This window comes from Musca vetustissima, unplaced genomic scaffold (genome assembly GCF_032173495.1).
Source record: "Musca vetustissima isolate MV318-11 ecotype Yass unplaced genomic scaffold, APGP_CSIRO_Mvet_v1 utg19330, whole genome shotgun sequence".
NCBI classification, from domain to species: Eukaryota; Metazoa; Arthropoda; class Insecta; order Diptera; family Muscidae; genus Musca; species Musca vetustissima.
Window position 1 is genome coordinate 334733 of NW_026882625.1, and position 16383 is coordinate 351115.

At 37.6% G+C, this 16383-nt stretch overlaps 2 protein-coding genes across 2 annotated transcripts in view; both read left to right on the top strand.

The window, feature by feature from the left end:
- LOC133329208 (large ribosomal subunit protein mL44) overlaps positions 1-16383 on the top strand; it is a 121505-nt gene that overhangs the window by 63877 nt on the left and 41245 nt on the right. The gene's annotated exons all lie outside the window — the stretch shown is intronic.
- LOC133329216 (serine-rich adhesin for platelets) overlaps positions 1-16383 on the top strand; it is a 28247-nt gene that overhangs the window by 4419 nt on the left and 7445 nt on the right. The window contains exons 2-3 of the mRNA XM_061537710.1: positions 8419-8484; positions 16082-16383. Coding sequence (XP_061393694.1) covers positions 8419-8484; positions 16082-16383 — 368 coding nt within the window. The remainder of the gene's footprint in view (positions 1-8418; positions 8485-16081) is intronic.

The window sequence follows — 16383 nt, forward strand, 5'->3', positions numbered from 1 at the left end:
TGCCGTTTTCAAGTTGTCAAAAAAAGATTTTTATATCATCCTTCAAATGAAATTCATCCGAAATCCCCCTGACATTCGAATAATCAATCTCGGCATCGTCACAATAGGCATGTCGGGAGATAGCGACAACCAGTGGAATTTGGCAAGGACCACAACCACTGTATAAACATTCAGGCATGCGTTGTTTTTAGGCAACGATAAAATGGCAACCCATTCATCAGGACTACAAATCGATGGAAACTTAGGGTTTCATTCCCAGAGGAGAAGAAATTCTGCGGTTTTCAAAAAAAAACTTTTACTTTTAAGTGATTATTTATACTCTTTCGAGTCGAGCTTGATGATCTGAATTTTGCAATGAAAAGGAAAGCCAGGAGAAGAACCTACGTACCCACCAGTATGCGACGCGTTTCGCCGTTGGTTAAGCGGCTCATCAGGCATATTGGGCTATGTGGCTTTACAAAGATCGTACGTTGATAACTTGTATTTATTCCGCCCTGATGCGAAACTTGCATATGCGAATTAAATTCAAATTTGTCAAAGTTCGACATTTGTCTTCATTCTAGGAACAGTCCTTTTCAAAGCAGATTTTTGTTGTAGCGATGGATAATTAATCCACACACCTACAATTGCTTCCATGGTATACACATGTTTTTGCGCAACCGTTTTGGAAGTGTGTTGATAGCTCAGAACGTTAAGTGGTTTGGCAACATTTGTGTTGCTCGGAGGACCTAGGTTCGAGCCCTAGCCGTGCTCGGCTGAAATTAATTTTTGTTATTTGAATTTCTGTGATCATTTGAAAGTGATTTTAAGTGATTATTTATACTCTTTCGAGTCGTGCTTGATGATCTAAATTTTGCAATGAAAAGGAAATCCATTGCAAAATTTAGATCATCAAGCTCGACTCGAAAGAGTATAAATAATCACTTAAAATCACTTTCAAATGATCACAAAAATTCAAATAACAAAAAAAACTTTTCAGATAAAATTCATCCGAAATCCCCCTACCATTCTAATAAGCAATCTCCGCATAGTCACAATATTCATATCGGGAGATAGCGATACCTAGAAGAATTTGGCAAGGACCACAACCACAGTATAAACATTGAAAAAGGCGTTGTTTCTAGGCAACGATAGATGGCAGCCCCTATTTTGGATCATTATCAATATTGGCCCAAGTTTCAGGGTAGCCACCATACAATGGCAATCTCCCATTATTCCGTATTTTAAGGATTTTGGGGACGTAATTAGGTGTTTTAGGATTTTTTTAGTTTTTTTTTACGAACTCGAAATATTGGCATTCCAATGATTACATTTTCCCGAATTTTAAGAAGAAATTATATTTGAATTTTTTGTTTTCGTTTTTTTTTTACATTTTACCATCTATCATGTGCGTGTGACTAATCGCCAAACTTAAATTTAAATTTCACACTGCAAACAAAAATTTTTGTACGATAGTGTAATGACTTTGCCGAGCACGTTCTTTATTTAATTCATTAAATAATTGAGATATTTACATATTCAAAATTATATATGTCACATGTGTAACCGAATTATAAAACGACATAGCGAAAGAATGCCAATGATAATACCAAATATCATTCCTCAGAGTATATTATGGAATTTTCCAATGAAAGCAAAAAATCCAAACCCATGGGAGTGAGGAATTTTTTCTTAACACAAAAGGTATCATCATGCCCTGAGGATTTGTTCTATTTACAAATATATAATATTGATAAAATGGAAATACTTTAATGAAAAAATATTTTCAATTAATTATAGAAAGGTTTGAATATCGTCGTTATGTTCGTCCGAAATTGATCACCTAAAATTGATCAGAAATTTTTTTATAGGTATATTGGACTATTCGGAGGTATATATTTTTAAAAATATTTTTTTCAAAGAATAACAAAGGCGTAGATTTTCTAAAAATAGTTTTTCAAAGTCCTGGATATTTCAACAATATTTTTTCAAGGGCTATCCTAAGGCGTAGATTTTTATACCCTACACAACTATGTTGTCAGGGTATTATAGCTTTGTGCAGCACCACGAATTTGTAACACCGCCAAATATTGGTCCTAGACCCACGTTTAAGTATGCCGATCGTCATATCTCGACTAGCTGAGTCGATCTGAGTCGATCGTCTGTCCATTATAATTTGTAAACACGATGCAGGTCACAGTTATTGACCAATCTTCACGAAATTTTGCATGTAGGATGGGTTCTGGTCAATGAAGATCGGTTAATATTGAGGGGATGAAATGGACAATATACTTAATTTTTGTCGGTTTTTCTGGTCGCTCTAGAGGCCGCAAATATGGCCCGAACATCGTGAAATTTTACATGGAGAAGGGGATTGGGCCAAAGAATGAGCATGCCTGTTCTGATAAATATCGGTCAATATTTAGCGGTTCAAATGGGCCCTGACTTTTGTTTGAAAAATTACAAAATTTGTATTCTATGGCGTATATATTTGCCCCTGAAGGACATAGACCGGAGAAGTTGACAGTATAGCCAAGAGGAGTGGTTGGCATTTAAATTGATACCAATTATATTGTCGTATGTACTCAGATGAGGGAGTTACTGTTAAATATTTACAGGAGCTTACGTACTGAGATATTATTTAGTAACCCATTATCACACTATAGGGCGGAAATATAGCGTTGATCGCTTTGAAATGTGATTCCATCAGATTCCAGTTATGGTCAAGGACAACGCCTATAACTTTCGGTGCTGATCAGATAATAATTTTGGTATGAAGTGGACCGAAAACCTAATTTGTTTGTGTTTTTTTTTTCGAGCCGACCTATAGGCCCCAATTATAAGCCGAACATCACAACACAACTCACGGTGAAGGGAATCTGAACAATTAATTAGAAGAGCTGTACTGCATATTAGTAATATTCGGAATATAGGTCAGTGTACAGAAGAAGTGGTGTAGACTTCTAATCGGGCAAGAGGATGCAAATATCACGAAATATTGCCTAGAATCGAAATAAGCATTCGTAGAAAGTTAGAGTTCCGTGGTAGTTGTGTAGGGTATCGTATGGTCGGCCCCATCCGGTCTTAAAAACATATTTGTTTAAAATATTTTTTTTCAAGGACGATCCTAAGGCGAAGATTTTTTAAATATTTTTGGCTATAAACAGGCGTAGATTTTTTAAACATAATTTCTTATATTTAAAAAAAGATTCAAGAGCTATAAAGAGGCGTAGATTTTTAAATAATATTTTCCCGTATTTTTTAAATATTTTTTCAATGACTATTCTAAGGTATATATTTTTTTTTTAAATATTTTTTCACAGCTTTAAATAAAAATAAATGGGCCGCCACCCAGAAGAAAATTGCAACACTAACTAAGCAAGGACTCCAACCACAGCAAAAAATCATGGAGGTGTTGTTTCTAGGAAACAATAGATGGCAGCCCCATCATTTATTGCAGGTTACTACAGATATGTTTTGTATAGGCTCTGTGCTCCCATAACAGTGCTAAATAAACAGTCTTTCGAACAAATATTTAAAAAATTCGCACATATGCATAATCTCTGAAAAAAATATATGTTTTTTTCAGAATATGTTTTTTGTTGTATTACAACATGAATACCGACCAACCAACCTCGTTCGTTGTTGCGTTTTATTGCCTAATTTGTTTTTGAGATTTTCATTGTAAATTCCAGCCATTTCCGAATAGCGAACGCTCATGTTTGAAATTCAATAGAGAAATAGTATTCCGATATTTTTAACATAAAATATTCAGTTTTTTTATTTTTGTTTTAAAAAATACAACATTGTTGCAATACACTTTGTTTTTATTATTTCGAATGGGCAGCGCACCTAGGTACAGGTGGTACCCCTCTATACGTACATCATTTGAGCATAACAACAATTGGAGTAGCCCTGGCTAATTGATGGCGGCTCACTCGGTAATGCAACAATAACAATAATAACAAAATCAACAATAAAAACAAAAACTCAACACTTGTGTAACATTTCAGTTGTTGTTGTTTTTTATTATTGTTTTTGTTGCCTTTTTAAGTTATTATTCAACTCCAGGTATTTGTGTATTGCAAAGCAAACATCAATCGATCCATCGATCAGAGGTTGAAATGCTATGCGTTCCGTAAACATAAGCACCAAAAATTTGAATTTGGAAATCCCTGCCTGTTATCGATCGATCGTAACAATGTGTGCAGTTCCTCACCAGTTTATCTGATTTTTAGTCGGTGCGTTAACCAGTCAGTCAGTCCGAGTTAGTCGCGTGTTATTTCCACAGTCAATATTCCGCCGAGGTAATTGTTTGTTTATTTTATTTATGTGCTAATCACCGAATAAATCGACAAACGATGATGTTGATGATGATTATCTATTGAGTGGTGGAGGGTTAGGTTGGCCGGCATGGCTGACTGGCTGGCAAGTGCTGAATATCGAAATTAATTCACACATATGTATGAAAATAAAATGTTGTTTATTTTATTATTTTTCTCGAAGTAATGCAATGTGATAATCATTTAAAAATGTTTTCTGTTGTTGTTGTTGTAATATTCCAAAAGGAATGTGTATTTCAGCAGATTTAACTTAACTAACTTCGCCATATAACCGAACAACTAAAATTTCGCTTTTATATATATAAATTTTTTACAACTAAAATTTGGATATTCTTTGAAAAAATATTTTTAAACCAGTGAGCGGAGCAGTATAGTCGGACGAGACCGACCATATGATAACCTACACAACTTCCACGAAAATCTAACTTTCTTTGTTTCTATATTCTGAGCATGGGCAATATTTAGCAATATTTGCACCCTCTTGGCCGACTAGAGGTCAACAAATATTACTAATATTCAGTACAGTTCTTCTAATTACTTTTCCAGATTCCCTTCACCGTGTAGGCCACAATTGAAAGCCGAACATCACTGTACGGCTTTCAATTGTGGCCTATAGATCGACTCGAAAAAAAATATTCTGTCCACTTCATCCCAAAATTATTATCTGATCATCACCGAAAATTATAAACGTTGTCCTTGATCATACCTGGAGACTCACGGAAAATTTCAAAGCGAACAGCGCCCTCTAGTGTAGTAATGGGTTACTAATACCAATACGTAAGCACCTGTAAAGATTTAAGTGTAACTCCCACATCCGAGTACATACGACAATATAATTGGTATCAATTTAAAGGTCAACCACTCTTCTTGAATACACTATCAACTTATCGGGTCTATGTCCTTCAGGGGTAAACATATGCGCTAAAGAATACACATTTTTTAATTATTATAAATAAATATTGACCGATCTTTATCAAAACAGGCATGAAAATTCACGATGTTTGGGCCTCTAGAGCGACCAGACAAAAATAAAGTTTTTTGATCCATTTCATCCCCTAAATATTAATCGATCTTTACAAAAAACAATAGGGGTCTTCATTGTCCAGAACCAATCCTTCATGCAAAATTTCGTGAAGTTTGGTCCATAACTGTGGCCTGTATCGTGTTTACAAATTATAATGGACAGACGGACGGACGGACACACATCTTGACTAGACGGACACACAGGAAACGAGATAGACACATATGAGAATATGCATAGAATCACTTTCTAAGTCGATTTATGCAGGTCCGTCCGTCGGTCTGTCCATGTTAAATTGTAAACAAAGTACAGGTCGCATTTATGATCCGAATTGGATGAAATTTAGCGTAGAAATTGGGAAAAATCGGTTCAGATTTAGATATAGCTCCCATATATATATTTGTCCGATTTAATATAAACGGTCCCTATATTTTTTTTGATTTGCACGAAATTTGGTACAGCCTAATCATTTAGGTCTAGAATGATGTGTGTTAAGTTTCCTGAAAATCGGTTCAGATTTAGATATAGCTCCCACGGGTACGTACGCAGGGGGGAGGCCGGGGGGCCGGCCCCCCCGGAATGAATTTTTTCCACTGTAAATTTATGTTTACAACCGCGAATTTTTCATTTTGTACTACCGGGCCCCCCCGAAATGAAATCCTGTGTACGTTGCTGAGCTCCCATATATATTTTTACCGATTTAATGTAAATGGTGCACCAAAGTCCCTATATATCTTTCTTTGAGTCTAGAATGGCGTCTGAGCATTTCGAGAAAATCGGTTCAGATTTAGATATAGCTCCCATATATATCTTCGTCCGATTTAAGGTTAATGGTGTACCGAAGTCCCTATATACCTTTCGATTTGCATGAATTTTGGCATAGCGTACTGAATTGAGTCTAGAATGCAAAGTTTCGTTAAAATCGGTTCAGATTTAGATATAGCTTCCATATATATTTTCGTCCGATTTTATGTAAATGGTTCACCAAAGACCCCATATATTCTTCGATTTGCACGAAATTTGGCATAGCGTACTGAATTTGGTCTAGAATGATGTGTTCAAAGTTTCGTGAAAATCTGTCCAGATTTAGATATAGATCCCATATATATTTTCGTCCGATTTTAGGTAAATGGGGCACCAAAGTCCATATAGTATATATTTCAGAATTTGGCATAGCGTAGAAAGATGTGTGATAAACTTCGTGAAAATCGTTCCAGATTTAGATATAACTCTCATATAAATCTCATAAAGATCTCATATTAAAGTTCGTTCAATTTGATGCCAATGTTCTTTCGAAAAGGCGGAAGCATATGTAGAATATACCCAAAATGGTGAAGGGTATTATATAGTTTGCCCAGTCCGACTTTACTACTTTTCTTACTGGTTTTCCTAAAGAGTTTTGTGGGTCTCATTCGCGCCCATTTCCCCATTTCTTGGCGTGTTTCGCTAAAGGGTTTGGCGGTATTCACATCTATTGTGAGTAGTGCAGTAGCACTCCATCCATAGGCTTGGACTATTTCTGCAAAAGTTTATCTTTGATCTCTTGGCCTCATAATCGTATTCTCAAGATTCTTGAAGTGAAATGGAAATTGGCAATTACCATAGAACAAAGAAAAGCTCTGACGCCGAAGACGAAGAAAACAATTTAGAAATGCTATTTCTTCATTCCATCTAAGATAGTTAAAATAATTAATCAACGGCACATAAACAAAAAAATAAGGAAGAGTAAATTTTAATTAAATAATAAATGCAAAAAATTAGTTCACATACATCTATGTATACAATATGTGTAAGTATGTAGCGTGGTGTGGCTGGCAGCGATCTTAATTTCTTATTCGTATTCATCAAACAATGAATGGTTGGATGGGTGGATGGATGGATGAATTACTGACTGAATTTTGTTGAGACAATGTGAATAATTATTGTGAGTTAATTTATGCTCAAAACGAATGGACGGACGGCGGGAGAGCGGGCGAAGGAATGAAAAAAACTAGGGAAGTTAACAAATTTTTATAGGTCTGCGCTTCGCTGTTTCGTTTCTTTCAGCTCCCACCTGATTTTGTTTTCTTTTTTAAAAAAATATTTCATTAACAAATATTTTGCAATTAGTAGCTAGCGAAGCATATTCCGCACATAGTTAAAAAATTATGGCGATGATTATCATGATCATATTTGCTTATGTCGTTGTAAAAAATAACATCCAGTTATGAAGAAATATATCGAAATGTAAATATATGAACCCAAATTAGTTATGCCACCTGAAATACTGAGAAGGAAGTTTCCATTTAAAGGGGCCTGCAAAAATAATTAGAGGCTTTCAGGTCAACAGAGGAAGTTCGTTTTCATATTTGCATAGTGAAAATTATGGTGAGTGGAAATTAAAAATAAATAAAACCAATCGGAACTTTTCAATGGAGGGGTAACTATGTCCTCAAAATAACAATTATGAAGTGTGGCGATATATGGGGTCTACAGTGACCAATGCTAATAATTCTTTGTAGGAAGACGATGAGAACTCAAAAAAAAAATCTTTATATAAAGTGGAGCTTAAAGGCCTTTAAATAATATCAGATTCTTTGAAAAATCTGATCTGGAAGATCACTATTTATATACCCTGCCAATTTTTCTCTTTTCCAAACAAACCATCCATCCTATTTATAATCGAAAATTCTTAGCCTATCAATTTGGGGTATCATTTCATAATTGCACTCCACCCACACAAACTCACACACATATGTGTGTGTGAGTATCAATATGACAAATGATTCATCTCTCGCGATTAAAATACACCCACACATATTTTTTTGCATAAAAATAAAAATAAGTTGCAAATTTTATTATTTTTTTTTTGCACTTTGAACAAAGGGTCGTCTTTCTTGTGTGCATGATCATCATTATTGGGGTACTCAACACACACATGCGCACATACATATTTACATATGTGTATATATATATATATGACTTTATGAATATGCATTAATTGCATCCATCACTTAAGTATCGTTCCGTATTCACTTGAAGATGTTTAATTTAAAGTTTACTTTTTTCTTTTGTAAATTTTTGTTCGTCAAGCAGCACTTAGAGGAGAGCTACTAACCAAATACGGTATGACTTCATCGATGTATTACTCAACAGCCGCTGGTTATCATGTCTCCGACAAGTGTAATTGTTTACAGTGGGAAGGAACAAATTCTTCCAATACCTTTTTGAGATCTATCAGAGATATTTCAATATAGAAAAGGAGCACTTCTGTATAGAAGGAAAATTTTAAGGATTACCTCAGGTCAGAGGTCAATAAGCCAAAATATATTTTTTATTTATTATTTTTTTTTTTTTTTTTTTTGATGTAAGGGAGGATTTTTAAAAAATATTTTTCAAGTACTATTCGAAGTGGTAGATTTTATGGGTATATTCGCAATCTATGCGATCAGAATTTCAGTGAGTCTATATAGAGGGTTGAAGCGCCAATGAGTCTATATAGACGAGCTGAAGGGTCAGTGAGTCTATATAGACGAGCTGATGGGTTAATAAGTCTATATAGACGAGCTGATGGGTCAGTGAGTCTATATAGACGAGCTGATGGGTCAGTGAGTCTATATAGACGAGCTGATGGGTTAATAAGTCTATATAGACGAGCTGATGGGTCAGTGAGTCTATATAGACAAGCTGAAAAGTCAGTTAGTCTATATAGACAAGCTGACGGGTCAGTGAATCTATAAAGACGAGCTGAAGGGCCAGTGAGTCATTGAGTCTATATAGACGAGCTCAAGGGCCAGTGAGTCTATATAGACAAGCTGAAGGGTCAGTGAGTCTATATAGACAAGCTGAAGGGTCAGTGAATCTATATAGACGAGCTGAAGGGTCAGTGAGTCTATATAGACGAGCTGAAGGGTCAGTGAGTCTATATAGACGAGCTGAAGGGTCAGTGAGTCTATATCAGTGAGTCTATATAGACGAGCTGAAGGGCCAGTGAGTCTATATAGACGAGCTGAAGGGCCAGTGAGTCTATATAGACGAGCTGAAGGGCCAGTGAGTCTATATAGACGAGCTGAAGGGCCAGTGAGTCTATATAGACGAGCTGAAGGGCCAGTGAGTCTATATAGTCGAGCTGAAGGGCCAGTGAGTCTTTATAGACGAGCTGAAGGGCCAGTGAGTCTATATAGACGAGCTGAAGGGCCAGTGAGTCTATATAGACGAGCTGAAGGGCCAGTGAGTCTATATAGACGAGCTGAATGGCCAGTGAGTCTATTTAGACGAGCTGAAGGGCCAGTGAGTCTATATAGACCAGCTGAATGGCCATTGAGTCTATATAGACGAGCTGAAGGGCCAGTGAGTCTATATAGACGAGCTGAAGGGCCAGTGAGTCTATATAGACGAGCTGAAGGGCCAGTGAGTCTATATAGACGAGCTGAATGGCCAGTGAGTCTATATACATGGAGGTTGATATTAACTTAGAAAAAAAAATTGATTCTTAGACCAGCTGGCCATTGAGTCTATATAGACGAGCTGAAGGGCCAGTGAGTCTATATAGACGAGCTGAATGGCCAGTGAGTCTATATAGACGAGCTGAAGGGCCAGTGAGTCTATATAGACGAGCTGAATGGCCAGTGAGTCTATATAGACGAGCTGAAGGGCCAGTGAGTCTATATAGACGAGCTGAATGGCCAGTGAGTCTATATAGACGAGCTGAATGGCCAGTGAGTCTATATAGACGAGCTGAATGGCCAGTGAGTCTATATAGACGAGCTGAATGGCCAGTGAGTCTATATAGACGAGCTGAATGGCCAGTGAGTCTATATAGACGAGCTGAAGGGCCAGTGAGTCTATATAGACGAGCTGAATGGCCAGTGAGTCTATATAGACGAGCTGAATGGCCAGTGAGTCTATATAGACGAGCTGAATGGCCAGTGAGTCTATATAGACGAGCTGAATGGCCAGTGAGTCTATATAGACGAGCTGAAGGGCCAGTGAGTCTATATAGACGAGCTGAAGGGCCAGTGAGTCTATATAGACGAGCTGAAGGGCCAGTGAGTCTATATAGACGAGCTGAAGGGCCAGTGAGTCTATATAGACGAGCTGAAGGGCCAGTGAGTCTATATAGACGAGCTGAAGGGCCAGTGAGTCTATATAGACGAGCTGAAGGGCCAGTGAGTCTATATAGACGAGCTGAAGGGCCAGTGAGTCTATATAGACGAGCTGAATGGCCAGTGAGTCTATATAGACGAGCTGAATGGCCAGTGAGTCTATATAGACGAGCTGAAGGGCCAGTGAGTCTATATAGACGAGCTGAAGGGCCAGTGAGTCTATATAGACGAGCTGAAGGGCCAGTGAGTCTATATAGACGAGCTGAAGGGCCAGTGAGTCTATATAGACGAGCTGAAGGGCCAGTGAGTCTATATAGACGAGCTGAAGGGCCAGTGAGTCTATATAGACGAGCTGAAGGGCCAGTGAGTCTATATAGACGAGCTGAAGGGCCAGTGAGTCTATATAGACGAGCTGAAGGGCCAGTGAGTCTTTATAGACGAGCTGAAGGGCCAGTGAGTCTATATAGACGAGCTGAAGGGCCAGTGAGTCTATATAGACGAGCTGAAGGGCCAGTGAGTCTATATAGACGAGCTGAAGGGCCAGTGAGTCTATATAGACGAGCTGAAGGGCCAGTGAGTCTATATAGACGAGCTGAAGGGCCAGTGAGTCTATATAGACGAGCTGAAGGGCCAGTGAGTCTATATAGACGAGCAGAAGGGCCAGTGAGTCTATATAGACGAGCTGAAGGGCCAGTGAGTCTATATAGACGAGCTGAAGGGCCAGTGAGTCTATATAGACGAGCTGAAGGGCCAGTGAGTCTATATAGACGAGCTGAAGGGCCAGTGAGACTTTGAAAACGAGCTAAAGACCATTGAGATTATATAGACGAGCTAAAAGACCTGTCGATCTATTTAGACGACTTGAAGAGCCAGTGGATTCCTAAACGCGATCTGAAAGGCCAGTTAGTCTATATAGACGAACTAAAGAGCCAGTGTGTTTATATAGGTGAACTGAAAGGCAGGTGAATCTCTAAAAACGAGCTAAAGACCCTTGAGTCTATATAGCCGAACTGAGGGCCAGTGAGTTTATGTAGGCGAAAGACCAGTGAGTCTATGTAGACCAGCTGAGGGTTCAGTGAGTCTATATAGACGAGGTGAAGGGCCATCGAGTCTTTGCAGGCGATCTGAATTGTTAGTTCAATATAGACAAATTGAAGTTCAGGGAGAAAAATGTTCTCAGTGACTGCAAATTTTTTCTCACTTCCTATATTTTTTATATTTCCAAACAAAAATTTGATCTTTTGTTTGAAATCATTGTTTAACTTTGTTTGTTTATTTGCACAATTTCGAGTTTTTTTTTTTTTTTTTTTTTTTTTTTTGTGATAAATTTTTGTATTGCGTTGCAAAAAAATCGGAGAAGTAAAAAACAAACGAAAAAAATGGGCATGTGAATGACTGACTGAATGATTCACAACGCAGCACATTCACAACACAATTGTGTCGTTTCGGTTTGTTAATAGCTTTGTATCGCTTATAGGGTCGTCAATTTTCGTTTTTTTTTCGATCTTGTTATTCAAATTTTCATCGTCGTCATTCTCGTCGTTGTGTTCAACAATTTAATTTGCATTTCATTTCAATTCAGAAAAAATTAAAAAAATAAATAACATTGCTACCGTTTTTCTGTGTTAAATGTGTTTGGCAAGAAGAATATTAATGGGTCTGTCTGTCGTTTTTTCTCGATTACCTCGCCCATATTTTTGTGTTAATGACAGGTTAATTTGTTGAAAAAATTCAAAATGGGAGGGGGAAAAATTTTCCCAACTACCTTGTAGGGAAAAATAAAGTCCTAAACAATTGAAAATATAATTATAATAAGGTATTTTTTGGATCTACGGAATAGGTTGCCTATTGTCCAAGCCCTGGACATTGCAATTCAATTTCTAAACCATGAAAGAAATGGTCCTTCGAGCCCAATTAACTTCATTATAAATAAGCTGAAGGAAGTGTCTATAAACGATTTGAATATAGAAGCAGAAAGCAGTCTTTATAGAGAAGCCGAAGCAAGACTTTATACAGTAGCTAATTGTAGTCTTTGAAATGTCTTTTGACCTAACAAATGGTGCTTCGAGCTAATTCGCATTAATTTTTAATGATACGATTTAACAAATGGTCCTTCAGCTATTTAAAGAGCTGAGTTATGGGTCTCTATCGAAGATATTAATTAAGTCTTTATAGAGAAACAAAAGGTTAGACGTATCGAACTTTAAATAAAATAAATGGTCCTTCAAGCTATTTAAAATATCTTCTGCGTCTTTGATCTTTATAACCCGCTTATTTTGTACCTCTACTCTGTGAATGTAACTCCAAGCTTTTGTAGAATATTTCCCATTATCACCAACAACAGAAAAAAATCTTAGCGGAAAATTAATTAAAAAAACTCAAATTCCCATAAAGTTACGACAAAAATATAACGAATCGGTAACTGTGTCGTCGTTGCCATCGTCAAACTAACTGCAATACAGCAACAACCTGCTGCTCGTGTCTGTCTACCTCAGATTGATCTGAGGAAAATATTAGCAGACAATACCATTTTTTTTTTGTTTTGTTTTTGCTTTTGTTGTACTGAAAACGAAAAAATAACATTAAAAAATAACAACAGAAAAAATACAAGTTTGTGTCATGTAGATATACCAGGTCCGAGGAGTTGAAGGTGTGTGAAGGGAGTCTTTATATATGAGCTAAATATATAAATGATCTATAAGCGAAATGAAAGGAAGACCAGGTGAATGAAGTCTTTATGGACGAGATGAAGGGAGCATTTTTGGCGTGCTGAAGGGAGCTGAAGGGTGTATTTATTGTCGTGCTGAGACTGACGGACCAGTGAGTCTATATAGACCACCTGACCGGCCTGTGAGTCTATATAGACGAGCTCAAGAACCAACTCCTTTTTATAGAAAGGAGTTGAAGGACCAGTGAGTCTATAGAGAGGAGCTGAAGGGCCAGTGAGTCTATATAGGCGAGCTGAAAGCCAGTGAGTTTATATAGGAGAGCTGAAGGACCAGTAAGTCGATATTGGCGAGCTGAAGGCCAGTGAGTCTATATATACGAGCTGAAAGACCAGTGACTTTATAGTGACAAAGTAAAAGTCATTCAGTCTCAGTAGGCGGTCTGAATCGCCACTGAGCCTATATAGATGAGCTAAAAGACCATTGAGTCTATATAGACGAGCAGTAGGGTCACTGAGTTTATAAAGACGAGCTGAAAGCCAGTCATTCTACATAGACTACCTTAAAGGCCATTGAGTCTATATAGGCAAGCCGAAGGCCAGTGAGTCTATATAGACGAGCTGAAGGACCAGTGAATCTATATAGACTCAGATTCACTATATGCTGAAGGGCCAGTAAATCTATACAGAAGATCTTAAAGGCCAGTGAGTCTATATAGAAAAACTGAAGAACCAGAGAGTCTATATAGATTAACTAAAGCGAGCTTTAGGTCCAGTGAGTCTATATAGACGAGGTGAAGGGCCAGTGAGTATATATAGAGGAGGTGAAAGGCCAGAGAGCCATATATCGACGCCTCCGAAGAATAGTATGCTATGTCTGAAAAGTGAGTTTTTCAGCAGAAGTTCTTAAAGTATGGAAGTTTCTTAAATCTTACGTGCCATGCTAAGTACATTTTTGCTTATAATGGATAGATGATTACCAAAATTTCAGAGAATTTAAAATTAAGGACCGTAGTATCTAAAAACGTAAAGAACTTTAAAACATGCTAAGTCGACTTAGCATACAATGGTTCGGAGGCGTCGATATATGAGCTGAAGGACCAGTGAGTCTATAGAGAGCAGCTGGAGGGCCAGTGAGTCTATATAGATGAACTAAAGCAAGCTTGAGGTCCAGTGAGTCTATATATGTAAACGAGGTGAAGGGCCAGTGAATTTATATAGAGGAACTGAAGGGGCAGTGAATATATGTAGACGAGCTGAAAGTCCTGAGAGGACATATGAACAAACTTTACGGCCTGAGAGTCTATGGAGACGAAGTGAAGGGCCATAACGTCTATATAGACGAGTGAAAAGGCCAGTGAGTATATATAATCATGTCGAAGAACCTCAGAATCTTTATACATCCTGCTGAAGCAAAAGTCCGTATGTACGAACTAGAAAAAAAAAACAAAAGTTTTATAGACAAGCTATAGTATCCAGAGAGCTTAATATTGACCAAGTTAATGCAAAAAAGCCTCTATAGCCAACCTATCAGTTAGTCTTTATTTAGGTGGTCGTCTTCTATATAAATGTAGCATTTTTAATCTTTACCCTTCGATTCCTCAGTCCAAATGTATTTTTATCGTAAATGGCAACCCTCCATCCTGCTATTTTCCGATGCCTCTTTTTTTTTTGTTATTCCACATGACCGACCGGAATTAAGCTTAGATTATTTATGATTTCCCGTGGAATGGTAGTCAGTTAGCTAGTTATGGTATGGTGTGGCATAGTGGTATGTTTCTGAATAAGTTTCATTGTAATATGCGTCTATATTATGCTACCAACAACAACAACAAAAACATATCTGGATACATCTGCCACGGCTGCTAATATAAAGGCGTAACAGATTTCGTATCGAAAAAAAGCGGTTGGTTGTTGATGATGTCGGCAATGTGGTTGGTTTTGTTGGGAACACTGACGTACAATCGTATCACCAGTCAGTTCTCCATTCAATAAATTAGAATGGAACTGAAGCGATGAGTAGGCAATCCAGTCAGCTAATAGAAAGTGAAATGAATTTTGAAATGATTTTTGTCAAACAGTTTTTTTTTTCTTTTTTGGAGTATGAAGTTTGAATCTGAACTACATCAACTCGCCAATAGAGACTCCCTTTAGCTCACCTCTTGAGACTCCCTTTAGTTCACCTACAAAGACTCCCTTCGGCTAGTCCATAAAGGCTCGCCTATAAAGACTACTTTCAGTTTGCCTATAAAAGCTATAAAAAGGTCCCTTCCGCTCATCAAAGGTCCCTTATGCTTTTTTGTAAATACCCCCTTCAGCTCCTCTGTAAATAACCCTACAGCTCATCTATTAAAAATCCCTTCAGTTCGTCTGTAGAAACTCCCTTCAGTTCGTCTATAAATACTACCTACGGATTAAACTTTTTCATATTTCATAGGACACATATTTTAAAACTCACCACGATTTGCATATTTCCTTCTCCTCCTTAATATTAAACTAATCACAACTCTCTCTTTCCCTCTCATTTCAGATGAAGACGCAATACCAGACACCAAGGAAAATGAAAATCCTCTCGAAGTGAATCTAAAGTCTTCAAACAATGTTATAGATGGTTACGACAAGGATACAACCACAACAACAGACCAAACAGTGCTAAATAAAAGCAATAGCAACAACAACATAAAATCCCTCCATGAACACAAAACAGGAAACCTTACCAATAATAAAAATAACAATATCAAGAATCTAAGTGTAAGTGAATCAAACCGATCTAATGGCACATCTCTAGAAATTTCGGAGATACAGGAAGTTAACAAAGAAGAAGAAGCTGAAGACAGCACAAAAGCATTATCATCATCACCAACATCCTTTGCACAACAGCAACAAACACTTATAGAAACCGATAGCAATAATAACATCAGAAGTAGCAGCAGTAGCAAAGACGACAACAGTAGCAGCAACAACAGCCAATCGCAGTTGAGCAGCCCAGCAACTGCGAACAATTCAAGTTCGAAGACGACAGTTATGAATAGTCACGCAACTGCAACACAAAACGGCGGACAAACAACAATCGTTGGTCATCATCGGGGTTTCTCACAGCCAACGGTAACGGTGGCAACATCGAGCACGGGCGGTGATCCATGGTTTTTGCAATCAACCGGGCATCAAATGCCACCAACGGCTCCATTGCGTCATAATAAACGTCCAGCGCCACAGCCAGTGACAGCGGCTGCTGGTGGTGGTTTGGGCGGTGGTCCCAATAATCCAAATTCTTTGCTAGCCAATAACAGT